Genomic DNA, 25,067 nt, shown 5'->3' on the forward strand with positions numbered 1-25,067 from the left:
ACATTTGCTTAGCGTGGATAATTTCATCCAATTTACCTCTAGCACTGCTGAGTGGTTTCAGGTACAGTGCTAATTCTTCTACACATTTCCTGGCTTCCTCATAATGCTTTGTATCTTCAACTCCACTACACAAAGTAATGGGCTGCTGCTCAGGGACCTAGAGGTCCAAAAAAAAATAAATAAATGAAATGTGTGTTTGATTGCTCACTAATTAAAATCAAATATTTTACTGAGTATATTTTATGCATTCCTACTGAATATATTTTATACACTGGTAACATGAAAACTACTAAATTTACTGAATTATCTCAAAAGATCTTTTCTATACATATGCACAAAATTATTACATAAAAAATTTTGTTTTGTTTCTGTAACATTTTTATTGATATAATTTGCATACCATATAACTGACTCACTTAAGGTATATAATTCAATGACTTTTGGTATATTCACAATTATGCAACTCTCAATATTTTAGAACATTTTCATCACCCCCCAAAAGAACCTCATACTCTTTTAATGTCACCCCTGCCATATTTCCTCCCAAACCCCCACCAGCCCCAGGGAAAAACTAACATAGCTTCTATCTCTGTAGATTTGTCTGTTTTGGACATCTCATGTAAACAGAACCATACAACTTCCAAAGTGACTGTGCCATTTTATATTCTTACCAGCAATAAATGAGAGTCTTTGTTGCTTCATATCAGCACCAGCACTCGGTGTTATCAGGATTTGAGCTATTTGAACTGGTGTGTAGTGATACCTCATTACTGTTGTTTTCACAATTTTTAAAGGTTATATTCCATTTATAGTTATTATATTATGTTGGCTATATTCCATGTTGTACAATATACCCTTGTAGCTTACTTTATACATAGCAGTTTGTACCTCTGATTATTGTTTTAATTTGCAATTCCCTAATGGCAAATGATGCTGAGCAACTTTTTATTTGCTCATTTGCCATCAGTATATCTTCTTTGGTGAGGTGTTCAGATCTTTGCCCATTTAAAAATTATGTTTCCTTTTATAATTGACTTGTAAGATTTCCTGATACATTCTAGATACAAGTTTCTTATCAGATATATGATTTACAATTGTTTCCTCATATTCTGTGGGTTGTTCTTTCACTCTCTTGACAGTCTTTTGAAGCACTAAGTTTTAAATTTTGATTTAGCTCAACTTATCTTTTTTTCCTTGTGTTTTTGATGTCATATCTAAAAAACCTCACTCCTATTCCAAGGTCACAAAGTTTTATGCTTATGTTTTCTTCTAACAGTATTGTGGTCTTAGCTCTTAAACATACAGTCTTTGTTCTATTTTGAGTTAATTTTTGTATACTATGTGAGGAAGGGGTCCAAATTCATTCTTTTGCATATGGATATCCAGTTTCCCCCGGAACATTAGTTGGAAAGACTGCCCTCTCCCCACTGAATGATCTTGGCAAGTCATCTGATCGTAAATGTGGGTTTATTTACGGACTGTCTATTCTAGTCCATTGATCTAAATGTCAGTCTTTATGCCAGCATACCAGTTTTGATCACTGCAGCTTTGCAGTTTCTAAATCAGGAAGCATGGTTCTTCCAACATTATTATTCTTTTTCAAGATTGTTTTGGCTATATGGGGTTTCTTGTGAGTCCATATAAATTTTAGAATAGGTTTATCCTATTTTTTGAAAAAAAAAATCACTAGAATTTTGAAAAAGCTTGCATTGAATCTATTGTTTTGAATAGTATTGTAATCTTAATAATATTAAGTTGGCCAATCCATGAACATGTGATGTCTTTCCATTTATTTATGTATCCTTTAATTTCTTTCTGCAATGTTTTGAGGTTTTCAGCATACAAGGTCTTTCCCATCCTTCACTAAATTTATTCCTAAGTATTTTATTCTTTTTGATGCTGTGCTAAGTGGACTTGTTTTCTTAATTTCTTTTTGGATTATTAATTGTTAGTGTACAGAAATGCAACTGATTTTTGCATGTTAATTTTGTATCTTGTACCTTGCTAATTCATTTATTAGCTCTGATAGCTTTTTAATAGAAGTCTTTAGGGTTAAAGTAATGGCCATTAAGTATTAAAATGTCCTATTCTCAAATTTTGTAAACATTAGTTGTTGCAGTTAAGAGATGGCAGGGTCTTACTCAATTCTGCAGAAAAAGAATCAGTTCATCTTCACATAACTTTGTGGAAAAAAGTTAAGTCTTGGTTATTTGTTATTAAAATATTGTATCTCTAAAACTGTTATCTCCAATAAGTCTATTTTTAAAATATTTCCAAAATATTTTGGAATCCATATGGGGATTTTCAAAATATAAACAGAAATGATTATGAAATGAAAAATTAAATATATGAAGAAAAAAAGAATCAATTGTACTTTCCTTTTGACAAATACATTGTAGTGCTGTTGGCAACATCATCAAGTCGGATTTGTAAATAAGTTTTCCGTTTGAATAAGCTGTTCTAGAACTGCTCTCTTTATCTCCAACATACATAATATCAACCTACCCTGCTTTTTATCAACTTACAGGCAGATCGATCTAGCAAATATTAGTAGGGCCAGATCCAAAGTTTTAAGGACATTTAATCAGAAAATGATTTATGGAAACATGTGATATTTTAGACTCACACTACACAAATTAATTTAAGTGACAGATTATTTAGGTGAATCATATCTAGCTCTCAAAAGCCTGCCTCCCTTGGCTTTGTGAAACCTTCTAAAGATATTTGAAAACACTGACACAAAACTTTCAGAATATTACCTTCAGAATTCCCAGACTAACCTACCAGGGATATTTTCTCCTACTCTAGATTAATGGCTCCCAAAGGCTGTCTTCTATAGTTTTTGTTACTTTCTTCATCTTTCATTTCAGTTAGTGCCTACTAAGTAAAATTGTCTGAAGCAGCTTCACTTTTCCTATTAAGTAAAATGCAATAGTTTTGTGAATATTTTCCTCAACATTAAGAAGACTTTGTGAATTACCTCATAGGTTTCTCTCATTATCTGAATAGCTAAGGTTGTTGACAAAGTCTGAGAGCCAGACTGAATGAATGTTACTGTACAATGACTGAGAAATACTGCAGTACCACAATAAATCTCCTAACATACTGAAACGAAAGATATGCACAGTACTGAACAGAATTTTATCTATTTAAATAGAAGGCAATGTTACTCAATTTTAACTCGACGTGTTTCTCTCAGGAGGGAAGAACACACACACACACACACACACACACACACACACACACACACACACACACACACACACACACAGAATAAGTATAGTACGTTACCCGTCCTACCTGAGCACCCACTAGCTGCAGCAATGCTGAGTTTACCGGGAGGAGTTCAATGTCTGTATTGATAGTGGTCTGGTCAAACGGGCAAGCCTTGCGGTGGAGTTTATTCAGGCACATCTTGCAGACAGTATGGCCACAACCCAAACTGATGGGCTTTCGAATTGTTTCGTCGAAAGTCTGAGTGCAAATTGGGCAGGAGAGGAAATCCGTCCACTGTGGAGCCTGTACAGGCATTGCTTCTGGAGTTACAATTCACTAACACACACACACACACAAAATCTAAAGCAAAGATTCCACTGGAATCAAAATCTTTGAAAAAAGTTTATCTTTTTTTTTTTTAATATCTTCTGTAAATACAGTCAGCACATAGTGTGAAATATAACCTGGAAAACAAAGAAAAAAAAATGAGTATCTTCCTTTTCAATTAAACTGTGCATTTTCACTCTACTATCTATAACCTTTTATACCATATTTATATCACCACAGCGTATCTTTTTGCACTTTTACAAAGTTGGAGCCATAATAAAACATCTAGTCTCATCCCCGCATTTTAGAGGTGGGGAGTAGACCCCAGAAAGAGGAAATAATTTGCCAAAGGTGGTAAGTTAGTAATAAAGTTAGATCTAAGTCTCAAGTTTATCTAAGTCCACGATTGCATCCAACTTAAAAATTAGCCTTTTTAAGGCAGCTTATAATATTCTGATCTGCACACATTAATCTGTTCAACTGTGAAAATGTATCAAGCTCTATACTTATGATGTATAATTTCAGCGTATGTCGTATCTTAATACAGAGTTTTTTTTAATTGGCCTAAAATTAAAACTACCTTAAAGTACTTTATCATCAAATTCGGTATGGGTAATGAGATTAAACGCTACTGCAGGTTTTTTTTTAAAGGTTTATTTTTAAGAGTTTTATTTACTGATAAAGACCTATAAACCTCTGTTATGGCTTATACTTATTGCTGTAGTGTGCTGTGTTAGAACACAGTTAAAATTATTTACATCAAAAGATTTTTTTAATTCCAAAATTTAAGAATGATAGAACAATCACAGCTAACCAGAACCATATTTCACTGTCTACTCTCTTATTTTTGGTGGGGGATTAAAAACCAAATCACAAAACCCATCACCTGTATCTAATATAAATTTTCATTACATATAAGAGCTAGCCTAAAACTTCTAGCGTGTATCTTAAACAATACCTGTTGTACTTAATCTAGCTGTAGCTTCTAAAAATGAGAACCAATGCACAGAACAGTAAAGTAACACAGTATTAGAAATTCTTAAAGATTTGATTATGCCCAGTACAGACTGCTTACAAAGATAAAAAAAAAAACTTCATTTAAGCTGTAATTAACTAGAAAAGCAAATTATCTACACACCTTATTTTTCAAGCATTATGTTTAATTCATGTTTTACTAAAGTAACTCAACCTTAAATGCAAACCCATTATTGATGAAAGAACACCTTCCATTAGGTATGTTAAAAATTTTATCCATTCATTCAATGAATATTTACTAAGCACTACTATGTGACAGACTGAATTGTTAGGGAAAGAGTGAAACAGCACATAGTATCTACCTTCTGAGCAACCTCAGCTTTGACTGAGTTTCTGCAAAGTGTATCAGACAAATGGGCAATGAAAAAAATTTAAGACCTTACACAATTATCAAGTTAATTTCATATTTATGATCTAAAAATTATCTGCACGTTCAAATGGCCCCTGAAATAACAAGAAAGAGTAAAGAAAGAAATAGTCCACATTTGGGGTGTGGAGGACATAGCTCAGTAGTAGGGCCCGTGCTTGGCATGCATGAGGTCCTAGGTTCAACTCCCAGTGCCTTATTAAGGGGGGGGGGGGATTAAGAGAAACTGTCCACATTCTGCTTTCTATAATGTTTTAATTATAAATTTTAATAAAATGCACCTGTAAATAGAATGCGTAGTTACAAGTATGTTTGTATTAAATTATAACTACTTAATAAAATGAGATTATCATCCAGAGTGTGAAAAAAGAAAACACAGTATGTAATAATCAGAGTCAAATGCTACAACTGTGTCTGGGGTTACAGAATGCTCCAAAATAAAGAATAAAAAACTAAGTGTTTAGAAGACATAATATTCAGAATGAGAACTGGATATTAATTAGAAAATGTCTGCTGATGCTGATTAAGTTGATAAAGTATCATCCATACTAACTTTTCTATAGATTAGCATGGCAGTTTATATTAATAACACAAAATCAGATGCTTTGTAGGCAATCTCTGTAAAGCAGAACTAATGGTTTCTTGTTTTTTTACTAGTATGGTCTTGCAGAGAATTTAAAATTTGTTAATTAATCATGAAGTATAGTCGAAACAGCACTTTATTCCCTCAAACACTATAAACTACAGAAACCCAAAAGAGCACAAAATATAAACGTTTCACTGCACAATCACTGTAACTTTTACTATTTATATAGCTATGCGCCACATGTTGTGCTAAATGCTTTACACAGAGCAAAACTGTAATAGGCAGGTAAGCACTGTTATCCCATTTTACAGATACAGTTGACCCTTGAACAACACAAGTTTGAATAGCTAGGGTCCACATATACACGGATTTTTTTTTCAATAGTAAATACTACAGTACTACACAATCTAGGTTGGCTGAATCCTCCAGTGCAGAACTGCAGATGAGGAGGAACTATGTGCATAAGGGCTGACTATAAGTTACACACACACACACACACACACACACACACACACAACTGCATGAAGGGTCAGCATCCCTAACCCCTGTTCAACTGTCAGGTGTATGAGAAATGGAGATTTAGTGAGGCTAAATAAGCTAAAAACAAATAGAGCTGTGGTATTAACCCAGACATTCTGCTCAAAATCCAAACTCTTAACCATATCACCACTCACAGATTAAAAGTTGATTATAAAGAAGGAAGAATTACTTGCAGTTTCATTAAAAAATCAACTATACTTCATTTTTTTAAAAAAGAAAGAAAAATCAATGTCACAAAGCTGCTAATAGCTATGGGCTTCAAAATAATTCTTCTCTGGCAAACTTGCTGACAAATCTAATAATGGTCAGGTCATTGTTCTAAACTTACTTGTCTTCTCGACAAGCTATGAAAGAGATGACTATCTTCTCCTTCTTGAAAGTGTCGATGAACCACACTCCCCTTATCCTTCCCCAACTCGCTGGCTTATTGCTTTGATCTCTTAAAATCCTAAATGCTGGAGTGAGTCATCAGAGCTCTAGAGTTTCTTTTTCTCATCATTCTCCAGTTTAATATCCTGAAATCACTCTCTACTACATTGAGAATAAAATCTGGATTTTGTACTTCGGTTTACAAAGCCCAAAATGATAAAGACCTGTAATTATCTCTCCAACTTCAGTTCCTAACACTTGTCCCCATTACCCCAACATCCTCCAGCTACTCAAGAGAAGCTTGTCTCATCTTCAGATAAGCTTAGGATAGCTATTCTGTCTAACCTTTGAATTGAAGGCCACTCTTTATCACTTAGATGCCATCAAGAATGTCAACTCCTCAGAACTCCCAGACCAGTTGAGACTCTAAAAGAACCTCTAACTCCTCTCTAGTCCATCAGGATATTTAAATTCTCTATAAAACATTTCTACCATCTGAAAGTTGTACTTTCTTTCTTATATCTTTGTTTACTCAATGCCTATCTTTATTAGAATGTAGACTCCACAAGAGCAAACGCCTAATCTGCCTTGTTCACTGTTAAAGCTACAGCTCGTTCCTCACTAGAACTCAGGCCCAGTAAACATTTTGCATATAATTTCAAAGAGTTCAGAGACCTGTGAAAATCTATTCATAGATCCCTAGGGTATTTAAAGACTCCAGATTAAGAAACTCTAATCTTTATTATTCTTTCACCAATCTTTAAATTGCAGCAAGTATTTGAGTACATGTCCAACCCCGTAGAAAACAGAAAACAGGCAGAAAACACGGTCAACGTCAGTTTCACAGACTTAAAATAACTCACTGCTCTCCCACATGATTTCAGATCAGTGTTGCTAATAACAAATTTCCCAAATTATTCTTTTATATCAAGAATTGTGTAAAACAGAATCATAAGAGAAATGACTGATAAAATATACCTTAGAGAACATCTAGTTCTAGACTAATTTTTCAAGATGAGATAATCTGATTTATTTATACCCTGATCCATGTGTTATTAGGCTTTTCAAACACCTCTTTTTATTTCATTTCCAAAACCCAAAGAAGTTGGAATTACTTTCCTTCTCATAGAGAAATAAAAAAGCATTCAGAGAACTTGTCCAAGGTCACACAGGTAGTAAATGACAAAGTCAAGACACATAAACCTCAGGCAGGCACATGACACTACAGCCTATGCACTTCCCACTACACCAATTTGACATGGGGGAGACGAAAGACAAAACACAAATAAAATAGCTTCACTTAAAGTCATGCAGCCATCCAGGATTAGAAACCAAGCTTCCTGACTCCTAGTTTTAGTGTCCCCTGCTTCCCAACTGGATTACCTTGGACATAAACCCTTCACTGAACCTCTAAAAGATTTTAAAAAGATCACTGCATATTAAAGCTACAATTAACAATATTTGGCATAGATCAAGGCATCCATTAATAACCTTGGAAATAATATGTAATATTGTTTATATATAACATGCTCATTCTTCTAGGAATAAAATCCATGACTTTTATCAGATTCTCAAAGAAGGTTCTGTTTGGAGAGGGAGGGGAAGGGAAATAAGAATCAATGACTCAGACATTGAAATAAAACAACTGCTGAAAACATGAGACTATAGAAAAATAAAAACACCAATTTAAATGAACACATATTTCCTCTGTATTTACAACACAATCTCATCAGACTAATGCTTATAACAAATTTTAAGTCATATAAAAATTTTAAAGTAATATATGATCACATAGGTCAAACATTTTTAAAAATGATTACAGTGAAGTGTCATCCTCCCACCTCTCCCATCTCTCTAGCTCTCATTCCTACTTCACCTCCTCAGATGAATACTTTCCTTTTTTATCCAAATAGGTTGATATATAAATACATATTAAATATTAAAAGTATCTTTAAAAAGTTCTACATATTAGTCTTGGTATTAATGAATATAAATCGATGGAAGAAAAAGGTCTGGAAAAATACTGAACAAACTTAACAGCAGTTACATAATTGGGCAACTTACAAAATGTACATAATTATTTGTTACTTACACAAGTGCAAAATATTTGAAAAAATGAAAACAAGAGAAGATAAATAAATTAATATTAAGACTATTCAAACATTTTTCCTTATTAAATTGACCTTCTTTTACACATTTGGATAGCCAAATCATGAAAATTTATTAGTTCTTTTCAAAATTCATTAAAAATCATTTTAATAACTTCTCTAGAATTTATGTTTCAAAGAACTAGTATAACTTATTAATTTTATGTATCATTTCCATTTGTATTAACCTAGTAAAATGAAATATATAGTTGCTAACCTCTGATTAAAAGAAATTTTCACATACTGAAGTCATTCTGGCTTATATATGATTTGACTTAAATTTTATGTTAACTAGAACAGCCTGTTTGTGGCCTATTAAATATACATTGTACATCTGCTTTAATTATTAAGAAAGGGCACAATGACCAGAAGTAAAGAATGTCCACCTTAAAAAATAAATATTAAAACGCCCGTACTCCTTTGATGGTAAGACTCCTTTTCCAGATGCCAAGGCCATACTGACTCACTGGGTAGGTGCTGAACTGTTTTTCGGAAACCTTGAAGGAATGTATCCCTGACTTGTTTGATGTTCTGTATTCTGACGACATAAAACAGCTGAAAACCATGCTTCTCCAGAGCAGTTCCTCAAAGTTACCTGAGAGGCTGTCTTCTGGGTTGTAGTTCTCAGTTTGGTTCAAATAAAACTCTTTTCTATTCCTCTTATAGACTGTTTATTGATTATTTTGATTTACACCTCTTACATTTTACAGTAAAACAGTTCTTAAAAACAAATACAACGAACTGGATAGATAAACATACAGAATCAGCCACTCAGTTCTTCACTAAAAATAAAAACATTCTTTTGACCATAAAGATAGGTTTGAGAGACTAAGGGGTAAATAGTATTTTAAAAGTTTGACTTTGCCTGGGAAATATGATGATTAAGAGTAGTAAGTCACACTTTGATGATTCTATTTCAATCATCAAAATCATAAAGCAAATATTTTTTTAGAGACTCAAAGTGTCATTACTTGTAGTTATTAGCTCTAAGAAGAACTTCTACTTCCTCATTCTTTAAACATTTTTCTCAAAAGTCATCCTTCCAAACATTCAACAGTCTCCAAGCTTCTCAAAGACAGTTGTTTACATCATCTTCAACCATAAAACATTTCTAAACCACACACGATATATGACTTTGTGGATGTAATAAATATTCTTTTAGTCAAGAGTAAACATATGAAATAAAATTACTAAAATTCCAACATCCAGATTCTTTAAACTTCCTCAGAGCAAGGTTTTGTCAGGAAAAAAAAAATTCTATTAATTAAAGCACATGTGCTCAAAGCCTGCCAATAAATCGTTATGTGTTAGAGATATGCCCAAATCTAACTCATTAGGAATAATTCTACTAGAACCTTCCTAATCAGAAACAGACAGAATGGAAGAAAATATTTGCAAATGATGCGACTGACAAAGGCTTAATTTCCAGAATATATAAACAGTTCACACAACGTAATAACAAAAAACAAACAACCCGATCCAAAAATGGTCAGAAGGCCTAAACAAGCAATTCTCCAATGAAGACATACAAATCGCCAATAGGCACATGAAAAAATGCTCAATATCTCTAATTATTAGAGAAATGCAAATCAAAACTACAATGAAGTATCACCTCACACCAGTCAGAAACGCCATAATTCTAAAGTCCGTTAACAACAGATGTCAGAGAGGGTGTAGAGAAAAGGGAATCCTCCTAACACTGCTGGTGGGAATGTAGTTTGGTGCAGCCATTATAGAAAACAGTTTGGAGATTCCTCAAAACACTACAAATAGACTTACCATATGATCCAGCAATGCCACTCCTGGGTATAAATCTGGAGGGAACTCTAATTGGAAAAGATATATGCACCCTAATGTTCATAGCAGCACTATTTACAGTAGCCAAGACATGGAAGCAACAAAATGTCCATCGACAGATGACTGGATACAGAAGTTGTGGTATATTTATACAATGGAATACTACTCAGTCATAAAATGATAAAACAATGCCATTTGCAGCAACATGGATGGCCCTTGAGAATGTCATTCTAAGTGAAGTAAGCCAGAAAGAGAAACAAAAACACCATACAATATCACTCATATATAGAATCTAAAAAAAAAAAAGAAAAAAAAAAAGGACACTATGAACCAATCTACAAAACAGAAACAGACATGCAGACATAGCAAACAATCTTATGGTTACTGGGGAAAAGGGGTGGGAAGGGATAAATTTGGGAGTTTGAGATTTGTAAATGTTAGCTATTATATATAAAAGCAGATAAAAACAAACAAGCTTGTTCTGTATAGCAAGGGAACTATATTCAATATCTTGTGATAACCTTTAACGAAGAATATTATGAAAACAAGTTATCTGTATGTATATGCATGACTAGGACATTGTGCTGTTCACCAGAAACTGACATATTGTAACTGACTGTACTTCAATTTTTTAAAAAAAGGAAAAAAAATGAAAAGAAAAGAAACAGAGCATGAATGATGAATCCTCTTTATTTCTTAAAAAATCCAAGAGTGACTCTGCTGCTGCTCAATGATGAGAGCAATCGTTAACCTTCCCATCAGTTTAAATAATGGCAACTATTAGTGATTTTACTGTTGATAATTAATAGGTAATTCAGAATACACATGATAATTAGCAATCAGTCTACCTTGAAGAAAACCAAATTAAAAAATATCATGTAACTTCCCCAATAATATACACATTTTTACACCAGGAAGACTGCCCACAGAAAGTATTAAAAAGTTATTTTATTTGGTTACATGCCTTCTTCATGTCATTACATGGAGCTACTGTACAGAATTTGACATTTAACGTTTTACTAATTTATCCCAACTTCTAAATTCTGGATAAAAACCATCACTTAAGACATCTTTATATTTTCATATTAATAAAATTAATTTTTAATATTATCATTAGACTTTTCTCAGAGCTTTTTTTTTTTACAAAGAAATAAGATTTTATCAGAGTATGAAAAAATTATTCCAATGAACAGTAAATAATAAGAACACTGACTCATTCCACTAGCTAAGTGACTAGTTTGCAGATATCAAACTCCACTTCTTGTAGCTGCCTTGTAGTTACTCAACTCTAATCAGGCCTCTGTTGCAAAATAACAACTACATGTTGCAAGCCTCGAGGTTTAAGTGTGATTAAATTAACTACAGAAGAACTACTGTACACAAAATTATGACATGATACGTAACAGAGCTTGGCTTTCTGAAAGTAAACCACATGTCAGGCATTATGTTAGGTGTTTTCAGATGCTTTTCTTACTGAAATGTCTACCATAAATCTAAATCACAACATAAGCTATACCATCAGTATCAGTATTTGTTACAAGTATCTGTTAAGCACCCACTAGGTGCCAGCACTTTCAGTGCCTATTTATATACTGTATTTAATCAATTAAATGTTAAAAACAACACTGTAATGTAGTTATTATCTCCATTTTAAAGATAAAGAAACCAAAGTACAGAGAAGTATCCAAAGACACAAAACTAGCAGATGGCAGGACTATGATTCAAACTCAGACCAGCCTAACTCCCAAGGTGGTATTTTTAAATTCTGTAATTTGTGCCACTTACATGTGAAAGTTAATAGTCATTAGGGCAAGAGAGCTTTTAGGGGTGACGGAAATGTTCTAAAACTGAATTGTGTTGGCTGCATAATTCAGCTAATTTACTAAAAATCATTGAATTGTGCACTGAAAATAAGTGGAATTTTATAGTACGTATATTATAGCTCAAAAAATCTGTTAAATAATTATTAAAGTCTTTTTATAAAAAAGTCTTAGTTTTCAAATTTTTAATGTAATAATTTAAAAATACTTTACAAATCGTTCTGTGAGCACAGCACAACCCTATTAAACAGCTAAATTACACCGCTTTGAAGATTTCATTTAAATATGCTCCAAAGTGACATTTAAAAAATTGTTAAAATGTTATTACCATCTCCTCTATTAAGGTTCATTTTATCTGCCTCTGATTTAGAAGGAGAAATACAGACATTAAAAACTTATCCAGTATTCCCTCTGGCCCAGTCACTCTTCTGAGGCATTATTATACCCATTTTATAGGTAACTCTTGAGTTTCAACATTATTAAATAACTTGTCCAAAGCTAATAAACTGTTGAGCTGAACCAAGACTCAGTTCTTGTGAACCTGAAGAATAAGCTGCATAAGTAAGATATTACATCAAACAAAATCTTATTGTCAGTAAGAAAAAAATCTTGGATCTCCTCCCACCCCACCCTATCCCATGAGATAAGTTTAACTATTATTCTTGGCTTTAACTTACTTTGCCATTTCTCTGGGACATTTCCATAGCAACAACATGCAGGGCAATATCAGAGAAGAGAAAAAATTTAACTATCTTGAAAAATGAAGCTAAAACCAGGAAATAAAAACAAAAAGAAGAAAAATAAATGAAGGCCTCTTATAACACTACTCAGTGTTACAATTCTCAGCAGAATATCAATTAATTTATGGATGAAACAGTCTGAGATTTTTGAGGCTCAAGGTTTTCCAGCAATAACACCCTGTGAAGAAAGACCCAATTTTGATTGTAAAAATATTTCCTTCCGAAATATATGGATTGAAATGTAATCCTATATTGTAAACAACTACCTGGATATAAATAACTTAATGTTACTCAATACGTTATTTTGATTGTTTATATGTAATTATATTACAATTAAGACATAATAATTTTACATTTATATATTTCATCATAGCCTTTTGAGAAAAGACTAATACTGAATATAACACTGACATTGGAATTTGAAAGGTTCTCTCAACTGAAATACACTCTTTTAATAGAGTGACTCTATCCTATTATTTTAAGGCCTAAAAATTACTAATACATTTAAATACTTCATAAACAGAACATGCCTAAATTTAGTTCTTTATTCCTGCAGCATAAATTATCAGTAACTAAAGGGAAGAGCATTCAAGGTACCAAAAGGGTAACATTTTCAAAGCACAGCATAGACAACAAATCCTTTTATTTGTTTTTATTTTGTTTTTCCTAAAGGTCGTTTTATTGTAAAACCATAAATACAACACTGACATGAAATCATTCAAGCAACTGATTCTCTCTAACCATTGAAAGGGTATCTTTTTGCCTTTGCATCAACCAACCAGGAAACAATGTTGCAAGCATTCAGGGAGGAAAGGGTGCTGAATTTTGGGCTGGGGTTTTTGGCGAACAAATCCTTTTAGAATTAAAAATATGTATCACTTAGGCTCAATTTAAATCTATCTCAAACTTCTTACTATACTCCAATCTAATACACTTAAATTGTCAACTATGCAACAGTGCTCCATGCTGACGTACCAGAGCAGTATTATTCTTAATACTAATGATTCATATATGTCCAAGCTAGATGTTGTTAGTCTTTACTAGTTACAATCTAAAGACTTAAAGTTCCTTATCTTCATCACCTTAACCATCTTCAGCAAGTTATACTTGCTTTACCCTACCTACAACTATCTTTATATACTCCCCAAATCTTTCCGCCCTTTATCCCAAGACTGTAGGAGGGAGGAGTGGGAATTGAGTGCTAAGCACTTACAAATCTTATTTAATTCTCCAACAACCTTTTGAGATAGATATCTCCTCTACTTTACTGATGAAGGAAGGAAAGAAAACTGAAAAGTTACTCAGCTCATTTAGTTAGTCTAGTCACAATTTGAACATTTGTCCAATTCTAAATCCTGTACTTTTTCCATTATAATACATTGTCTTCCAACTTGTGTTACACTTCTTAATAATTATTTTATTAGTCAGCCATAAGTAAACATCTATCTAAATTAAATGTTATCTATTTTATGTTTAATTTGAGCATGATTACTTTTAAATTAAGCAGATTTGGGGGGGAGGGTATAGCTCAAGTGGTAGAGTACATGCTTAGCATGCTTATCATTGAACATCCTGGGTTCAATCCCCAGTACCTCCTCTAAAAATTAAGAAATAAATAAACCTAATTACCTCCCTGCACCCCCATCCCACACACAAAAACCTAAATACATACATCACTCTTTAAAAAAAAATTTTTTAAAAACCAACCTATTGAAAAAAAAAAAAGTAGATTTAGTACGAGAATCCTGGAACTATTTAAGCCTATTCGTTTATTAAAAAAAAAAGTCAGGTTATAGAAACTACTGTATTTCTTTCGGCAAGAACCACAAGGAATATTTTATTAGAAAATTTCACTGAGAAATAATCATTGGACAAAAACAGAGAATGAATCTTAATTTTATAAATAGTTAAAGATATTTAAAATGTCCTGAAAAATAACATACATACATAAAAGGTATACAGATCAAGAGTGTTCAACTCAATGAATTACCACAAAGTGAGCATACCTGCATCCCCAAGATATACAACATTAACAGCACCCCAGAAGGCCCCCTCACCATCCCTCCCAACCATTGCTCCTTTAGTCTTCCTCTCAAAGGCCACTATCATAACTTCTAATACTATAGATTAGTTTTGCCTGTTTTAAAATTTTATGTAACAAAATCATCAGGATGTATTTTGTATTCTTTTACTCAACATATTTGTTAGATTGTTTTTCCTACATTTATATTATTAAACGGTTACAAAACACTCTAGTTAAATTGACCACAGTTAAGAAGCTACTCTTCATATGAACTCATTTTTGCCCTAGTGATGACATTTGGATTTTGAATGCAGCAGATTTCTGGTACCGAACTAGAACAAAAACAGGTGTCAATAATAAAACTTAAGAAGAAAGAATCCCCTCTTTACTCAAGAAGATAAAGCAGCACATTTATCACACTAATAGCCTCTACTCATTTACTTTTAACTCATTTCTTTTTTTTTTTTTTTTCTTAAGGGAGCTTTGTGTCTTGGACTCCTTGTGGCACCTGGTGGCTACCACAGAGGTTTAGCTGATTCTGGAACTCAGCGACAAAGAGAAAACAGGCAGGTGAGCTGTATATGCAACATACCTCTTTTGAAATGGTTGGATGATAACCTGTATTCTGACCTAGGGAATTTCTGTGTTAAAGATATAATCTAACATATTTAATAATAGTAAAATAATAATAATAGTAGTAGTATTAAAATATACTGTCCAAATAATCTACTAGCCAAGGCTTAAGAACATTTTTTCACTACTTTCTGTTCATTTTTATGGACTATACCTGCCAGAATTTCAACTATTTCCAAAAAACAAAGTCACAATGACTTTCAATTGCACATACTTGAAAAATGCTAAAAAGAAGAATGGTTTCACTTTCCATTTTAGATTCAGTTATAGACTGTTATCCCAGGCAAAATTTCATTTTGAGGAGTTTAAAAGACTGAACAAATTGCTACATAGATTCCAAACACAGAAGCCCACATCTGCAATGTATGTGTGTGTGTGTGTGTGTGTGTGCGCGCGCGCGTGCAGATATACAGATATATAGAAATATATATAGATATAGTGTTTTGGAACAAGTAGGTAAATTGTAAAAGGGGATATTTTGCTATTGCCAAGTAGTAGCTACTGTAAGAGAACCTACTGATCTGTTGCTACTATATCAGAATTAAATACAAAACACATCCCCAAAATATGTAATGATGATCTTCTAGGGAATAAATTAATGCTTAGGTTTGTGTAATGTGTGTGTTGCAGGGAGGAGGGGATAAAGGATGGGATAAGTCTAACTGCCGGATGGATAAGTCTAACTGCCGTGGGTTGCACAAAAAAAAAATAAATCTACTAATATTACTCTATTCTTTGGTAAAAACAGGGAACCCTGCTTTCTTATCTCAGATTATAGTTTGTCCCTCTCTTCTCCTAACCCTGAACCTTTTCCCCATTTCCCTACACACAGTACTATGTGAATTCCCTTAGGGAGGGCCTTACTTGATCAACTTACTTAAAATTGATCCCTCAACCCCATTCACGCTAGTACCACACACAAACTATGCTTCCCCTCTTTCCTGATTAATTTGACTCCACAATACTTCTCATCATCAAATATGCTATGTTTTACTTATTATGGCATGGACCCACCATTACTACCGGAAAATGTAATAAACCGTAAAGACAGGGATTTTTATTTGCTTCTATCTCTACTCTTTTTTGAGTATATTCTATGTGCCCAGTGTTTTAAATGCATTATCTCACTTAGTCCTCTCAATGACCCTATTAGGTATCCTTATAGCTTAATTTTAGAGTTGAAGAAACTGAACATAGATGTTAGGTAATATTCTCAAGGTCATATGGTAACTAAGCTTATCCCTATTTTTAAACTGGTAATTCCTTCTGTAGTCTTTATTTCTGTTTACACTACAATACAACTTGACACTCAATATACACACCTGGTAATCTGGGTAATCATCCTAGATTCCATCCTTTTCCACCCCTATTACAAATTTTATTATCTCTTACATTTATATCTTCCTTTCCATCTTTACTTCTTTGATTGAAATCTGTATTCATTTACTCAAAAAAATACTTATTGAGCACCTATTATGTGTCATATCCTAGGATCTAAACATGTAGCCCTGAATGAAATAAAGTCACTGCCCTCATATACCATACAGTCTCTCTCACCTGGATCACACAGTAGCCTTTTAACTGATCTCTGTCTCCAGCTTTGTTTTTGCCTTCCTCCACCCTCCTCACAGCTGCTGGTCATCCACTTATGGATTTCTTCTTTGACAAAAAACTCAATAAAAAAAGGACAACAGACTTGAAAAGACATTACACAAAAGAGGATAACAAAATGGCCCAAAGTATATATGTTTACTAAAGAGTTACACAATATCACTATGCATGAGGGAAATTTAAATTAAAATGACAATGGGAATCCACCACACATCTACCAGAATGGCTAAAAAATTTCAACTGACAATACCAAGTGTTAAAGATGATACAAGCATATAAAATTCTTGTACAATGCTGATAGTGTGAAACAGCACATTCACTTTGGAAAACTGGCAGTATCTACTTAGGCTGAACAAAAATCTACTAATGACCCCAAAATTCCACTCTTAGGTATTTATATAAGAGAAATGACTACATATGTCTACCAGAAGACATATGCAATTAACATTCATAGCAGCTTTATTCATAAAAAGCTGAAAACAAACTGTAAACAACCCAAAAGTCCATAAACAATAGAATGGATAAACTGTGAAAAATTAATATAATGGAATACTATACAGCAATAAGAATAAAATGGCTGATCTACTGTTACACATAGCATGGATTTCACAGACATTATAATGAACAAAGCCAGATACAAAAAAGCACCTACTGTAGGATTTAATCTATAGAGGACACAAAGAGAATACATGATGTATGATTTTATTTAAGAAGAAGCAGAACAAACTATAGTGCTAGAAGTCAGAATTAACTCTTAGGACAGGTGGGAGGCAGTGGGGAGGATACTGTCTGGGAAAGAATAGAATGAATAGAACTCTTGGGTGCTAGAAACACTGTATACCTTGATCTGGGTGGTGGTTACACACATGTATACATGTAAAAGGTCATGAAGATGTGCTCCTGGAGGGGAGGATATAGCTCAACCATAGACTGACTGCTTAAGCTGCACAAGGTCCTGGGTTCAATCCCCAGTGCCTTCACTAAAAAATAAAATTTTAAAAATTAATTAAAAAATACATAAAGAAACCTAATTACCCCCCCCAAAAGATATGCTCCTACAATTTGCCCTTTACTGCATGTATTTTAAAAACAAGCATCACTTTAAAAAACAAACATCAACAGAAAAACTCTTAGACAGTACCTCAGCAGGATCAATTCCAAGTGCCTGAATGTGCCATACAAGATCCCTGGCATGTGGCCCCCACCTACCTCTCCAGCCTTATTTTTCATCATCATCTGCCTCATATCTTAAACTATAGTAACAAAAGTATGAAGATTTCCCTGCACAAAACATATTCTTTTCCCCTCTAGGTCTTCTTCGACTCAAGTATTTCTCTAAAGCTGGAATGTTAAGTCCCTATTCATCCTTTAAGTCCCACTCAGCTCACGAAGCTCTTTCAAGAAATCTTTTTATAGCCCAATCAGTATTAGAGTGCCTCTCTGATGTTCCCAATACATTCTAAGCTCTTTCTATAAGAGAAAGTTCATATTGCTGTATGCTGCTGCATGGCACACATCTGCTCAAAAATTGTTGAATGACTGTAAAATATCACCACTCTACCTGACTGTAGCAAGTTTCGTATTTCTAGAGATAGCGTTGGACAATTTACATAAAAGATAAAGCTGAATGGCAAGTCCCTGAAGAAAGAGAGCAGAAACTATCATCACAAGATAAGTTGTATTTTTAAATGCTAGTACTTAATCTTTAGAAGAAAGAATGCCTCCGAAATTAACCACATCCTTTAAAATATCTATAAGTGAGGTAAAACTGAAACTGAAGTGGCAGATTAAAAAGATAAGGAAAAAGAAGCTAATCTGAGAAGGCTACATATTGCATGATTCCAATTATACAATATTATGTTCCACAGAAACATATGAAAAGATGCTCCATGTCATATGTCATCACTGAAATGCAAATTAAAACAATGTGAAATCACTACACACTATTAGAACAGCCAAAATTTGGAACATGGATAACAGCAAAGATGTGGAGCAAGAGGAACTTTCAGTCACTGCAGGTAGGAATACAAAACAAAACTACTTTGGAAGACAGTCTGGTGGTTTCTTACAAAACTAAACATACTCTTACCATACAATCCAGCAATCACTCTCCCTGATATTTATCCAAAGGAGATGAAACCTTGAGTCCAAACAAAAACCTGCACATGGATGTTTATAGCAGCTTTATTCATAACTGCCAAAACTTGGAAGCAATCAACCAAGAGGTCCACCAGTGAATGGATAAATAACTGTGGTACAACCAGACAATGGAATACTATTCAGTACTAAAAAAAAGAAATGAGCTATCAAGCCAGGAAAAGACATGGAAGAAACTTAAATGCATATTAGTAAGTGAAAGAAGCCATCTGAAAAGGCTACATACTATATGATTCCAACTATAGGACATTCCAGAAAAGGCAAAACTATGGAGTCAATAAAAAGATCAGTGAATGCTAGGAGTTGGGATGAGGAAGGATGAATAGGCAGAGCACAGAGGATTTTTTAGAGCAGTGAAAATACTCCATATGATACTATAATGATGGATATCTGTCATTATACATTTGTGCAAATCTATAGAATGTACAACACCAAGTGTGAACCCTGATGTAAATCATGGACTATAAGCATCAATGTAGGTTCATCTATTGTAACAAATGTAGCACTCTGGAGGTGGATGTTGAAATAAGGCTAGCTATGCATGTGTTGGGCCAGTGAATATATGGGAAATCTTGGTACCCTCTTCTCAATTTTACTGTGGACCTAAAATTGCTCTTAAAAAAAGTATTTTAAAAACAAAACAGAAAAAAAATCAACAACTGAATCTGAAATCTCTCTCAAATATGGAGACTCTGTTGACAGAATTTTGTTCCCCCTCTTCTTTCCCCTCTGCCCCCTCACCATCTTGTCATGATACAATTAAGAAGCTTTAAGTTTTATTTTAACATTCTGAGTACAATGAATTAACTAATGCATGTCAACCATAAGGGGAATAGACACTGCAACTTCAATATTCAACAACGCTTTCTTAAGAATATTATCTGTTCTAAGCTTTGTGATATTCTAAGTTACTTTTAAATGCTTTTAAAGAGATTTAACCTAAACAAGCAATTCTCCAAGGAAGACACACAAATGATCAAAAAGCACATAAAAAATGCTCAATATCACTAATTATCAGAGAAATGCAAATCAAAACTACAATGAGGTATCACCTCACACCAGTCAGAATGGCCGTCATTCAAAAATCCACAAATGACAAATGCTGGAGAGGCTGTGGAGAAAGGGGAACCCTCCTACACTGCTGGTGGGAATGCAGTTTGGTGCAGCCACTATGGAAAACAGTGTGGAGATTCCTCAAAAGACTAGGAATAGACTTACCATATGACCCAGGAATCCCACTCCTGGGCTTGTATCCAGAAGGAAATCTACTTCAGGATGACACCTGCACCCCAATGTTCATAGCAGCACTATTTACAATAGCCAAAACATGGAAACAGCCTAAATGTCCATCAACAGGTGACTGGATAAAGAAGATGTGGTATATTTATACAATGGAATACTACTCAGCCATAAAAACCAACAATGTAATGCCATTTGCAGCAACATGGATGCTCCTGGAGAATGTCATTCTAAGTGAAGTAAGCCAGAAAGAGAAAGAAAAATACCATATGAGATCGCTCATATGTGGTATCTAAGAAACAAAAACAAAACAAACAAACAAACGAAAACAAAGCATAAATACAGGACAGAAATAGACTCACAGACAGAGAATACAGACTTGTGGTTGCCAGGGGGGTTGAGGGTGGGAAGGGATAGACTGGGATTTCAAAATTGTAGAATAGATAAACAAGATTACACTGTATAGCACAGGGAAATATACACAAAATGTTATGATAAATCACAGAGAAAAAAATGTGACAATGAATGTGTATATGTCCATGAATGACTGAAAAATTGTGCTGAACACTGGAATTTGACACAACATTGTAAAATGATTATAAATCAATAAAAAATGTTAAAAAAAAAGAGAGATTTAAACATTACATTTTCTACTCTAAGGATTTTATTTAAAAAAAAGAAGCCCTCTCCCCACTCCCATTCTGTTTTCTAAAGCAGTAGAAAGAGAATAAATTGAAAGGAACTTTGTGCCCTTTTGAGCAGATTTTATAATATAATAAAAGGACATTTCCAGGAAAATAGACTCAGATAACCCATAACTCAATTTTTCTAAATATATGGAGAACCTTACATTTTTAAAAAGTCTTAAATAAATTTAAAGAGGCTAAATTCAAGAAAAAGTGACAGTTTCAATCAAAACAGTAGTTAATGTAAAAATTGACATATGAAACATGGGTTTTACGAGCAGTAATTATAGAGAAAGCATTTCAAAATGAAGGTTAAAATCCAAGGTTTTTTTCCTTTTAAATACAGTACTTAAACATAGAAGACTACTACTCTTTAACAGAATGTCTCCGCAAAAATGGAATTTTGAGCAAGTATAATCAGTACACAGAGAAGATCAAATCAAGACCATACACAGTATGGTTACTATCAGCAAAAGCCGAGGTATAGATTACCCCAAAAGAAAAGCAAAAGAGACTGATACAAGGCTCTCCATTTTTCAAGCTATGAAAACTTTAACATGATACGTTTCAGAAGATACAAGTTCATATGGGAACCAAATTGGATTTTACAGTCAAAGTATTCAAATAGAATACAAATATAAATCGGTGTCAATAGAATTTTGGATAGCAACAATATTCAGTTAAATTCTATTCATCCCTACCAGCTAATTCATATTAGTACTGGAAATTAGTTTTTATTATCTAAAATGGGTCACACATAGAGGAAAAAATATTTTTCCATCAGAATCATAGGGAGAAATCAGCTAAATAAGATAAATTTCTTCAAGTTCTAATTGTTTAAAGAACAAAAATAATAATACACCACTTTTTATTAAATCTATAGCTATAACCTCTATAGTTTTGATTTACAATATTTAAAACTACATAGTACATAATCAAGTAGTCTCCAATAAGCTCTTCAAAGTGACCGCAACTTTAGAATTGATTGTAAAAACAACTCCAACTAGTGGAGGTCCCAATAGTGAACTAGAAAAAGGAGATCTAGATTCTAATCTCAACTGTGCCATTTATTAGCTCTGAGATCCATACACCTTTGATAAATATTCAAAGGGTTTAGAAAGAAAAGAAAAATACGACTCCAGATTTCAGTGACAAAAAGAGTAAAGTAAAAGATGATGCCTTGATAGGAAGGAAACCATATTATAATGGACAACAATTGGAAAGGTTGGTTCTTTGAGCAAATAACGGATTTTAAATTTCCCATTTACCTAGTTTAGCATATATGTATAACTGAACTGCTTTCCTGTACACCTGAAACTCACTTTTGTGTAAATCAACTACACTTCAATAGTAAATAAAATTTAAACAAACAAACATAGTTTAGGGCTGCTGGTAACACAAACAAAAGCTTTAAAAATGTAGGCTCGAGGAAAAATTGAGGCCATGCAACTAGGTAAGTTCTCTGTGAGAATGACTATAAATGGAGAACTGAACTTTGGTTTATATTAGCATTCTTCAATAGAACTTCCTGAGATGATGGAAACATTCTACATCTGTGTTTTTTAATATGGTGGCCACCAGCCACATGCGGCTACTGAGCCCTTAAAATGTGGCTGGTACAACTGAGGAACTAAGTTTTAAATTTTATTTGATTTTAATCAATTAAAACTTAAATTGATCCATACAATGGAGTATTATTTAGCAGTAAAAAGAATTAACTATGAAGCCATGGGAAGACATGGAAGAACCTTAAATTCACATTGTTAAGTGAAAGAAGACAATCTCACCCACAGAACTGTACAACACAAAGAGTGAACCGTAATGTAAACTATGGACTTTAGTTAATAGTTTGTCAATACTGGCTTATCAATTATGTAACAAACGCACCACACTAATGCAAGATGTTAACAGAAGCAACTGTGGGGAAGGTATATATGGAAACTCTATACTTTCAGTGCAATTTTTCTGTAAACCTAAAACTGCTCTTAAAAAAAGTATTAAAATTTTAAAATTTAAGTAGTCATACGTAGCTGGTGGCTGGTATTAAACAGCACAGGTCCATATTAATGAAAGACTGATGTGGGAAGAAAATGAGAATGGAATTTCACTTCTCACCACCAAATCCACAAGTACACATTCAGTCAATCCTAAAGTATATAAAATTTATCTGCAGCTTGAATACTAACATTTCACAGCAAACCTCTTTCAAATAGTCTAGATGATTATCCTTCTGAAGCAATTTTTGTTAAACAGAATTTAAGGAAGAAAACAGCATTTGTCGAATGGGTACTATATGTTAGCTACTATACTAAATTGATACTTATTATCTCATTTAAATTTCAAAACAATTCTTTAAAAGAAAGTATTACCATTTCTGTTTTTAGATATGAAGGACCATAACGTTTAAGATGGGAACCTAGCAGGGAGGGTATAGCTCAGTGGCAGAGTTCATGCTTAGCATACACAAGGTCCTAGGTTCAATCGCCAGTACCACCACTAAAAATTAATTAATTGATTTAAAAAACATGGGAACCTAGATATACGACTCCAAAGTCTGTTCTAATACACTCTGTATATAGTTTTATGATTACCAAAATTACAAACATGATTGAATTTTCCCACAGGAACAACAGGTTATACAGCACAACACAATAATTAATTAATCATACACTCAGAGCCTAATGAGGTGTTCCTGTATTAAATGGTCCCAAGCTAACGTGATTTTTATCTTGTTACCCCACTTGCTGTCCATCTTACCGAGACTGCCTCTATTCCCACATGTAATTTGCACCTTTTAATTTGCTGTGGAATTAGAAAACAGATAAACTTCTTAGAATCACAAACAAATCAAGAGAGCTTCTAAGCCAGTGCCTTAATGTAGATGATTTAGTTAATTAATTTCATGATAAAGGTCCTTCTGTCTACTTATTTCAAATTGGGATCTGGATAGATGATGTACTGTTCTATAATAAAGCTAAGAATATAATGATCCTGTTTCATTCACAAAATTTTCCACTAAACTACACTTATAAGCATAGATCTCTAAACATAACCTTATTTAAAGATGTTATTTTATGATTGAATGTATTAATTTAGTGCACTCATTTTCTAATAAATGTTACTATCAAAGAGTAATGAGGTATATATAAACATAGAAATATAAATTATTCTCAAAGAGAGTTGATATTTTCCTGAAAAGTCACATTAAAGAAAAGCAGGAATTTTACAGCACTGAATTCTAAATACTCTTATATAATTCTTCCTCATAATTTTTTATAGTTTTTCTTACACCTAAATTTATCAATTAAATAAATTTTCCCTAAAAGGGAGAAATTAGTATCAAGCTTTAAATTCTTACCCTTAAGAGCTTCTGAATCTGTAAACCATTTACACAACTTTCCTTAATAATATAAAATCTGTATTTCACTTCTCATCATAAATTTTAAGATTTAAATTTAATTAGGGGTAGTATCATTTTGAATTTAAGGATAAAAGTATTACTTCCGAAGCCCAAAACTGAAACTTCAAACTTAGCGGTAATTCTAAATTTACAAAAGTCCAACTTTACTATATTTCACTCCAGGAAAAAAAAAGGCTTTTTATCTTCTCCCTCAGTCAACCAACTAACCAATTTTTAAAAGCTACAAACCAACTACTTCTGTAACAGCATCTGTGTTTTTGGAGGGAATCAGGTACAGAGCCAAGACTAAGGTTTCGAAGATTTATTCAACAAGCAATTTGTCAGGCAAATCCTAATGCTGAACAGCCTCAAAG

The 25,067-nt window shown here is 33.3% G+C and overlaps 1 protein-coding gene across 3 annotated transcripts in view; it reads right to left on the minus strand.

The window, feature by feature from the left end:
- RC3H1 (ring finger and CCCH-type domains 1) overlaps positions 1-25,067 on the minus strand; it is a 65,335-nt gene that overhangs the window by 35,226 nt on the left and 5,042 nt on the right. For 2 of the 3 annotated variants that reach the window (XM_064478000.1, XM_064477998.1), the window contains exons 2-3: positions 3,301-3,680; positions 37-157 (exon numbers count right to left, since the gene is read on the minus strand). In XM_064478000.1, the coding sequence (XP_064334070.1) occupies positions 37-157; positions 3,301-3,531 (352 nt within the window). In that variant the 5' untranslated portion in view covers positions 3,532-3,680. Of the gene's footprint in view, positions 1-36; positions 158-3,300; positions 3,681-17,157; positions 17,714-25,067 lie in introns of those variants that run through there. The other variant, XM_064477999.1, reaches the window with a different exon arrangement.

Source organism: Camelus dromedarius, chromosome 23, assembly GCF_036321535.1.
Source record: "Camelus dromedarius isolate mCamDro1 chromosome 23, mCamDro1.pat, whole genome shotgun sequence".
In the NCBI taxonomy this organism is placed as follows: Eukaryota; Metazoa; Chordata; class Mammalia; order Artiodactyla; family Camelidae; genus Camelus; species Camelus dromedarius.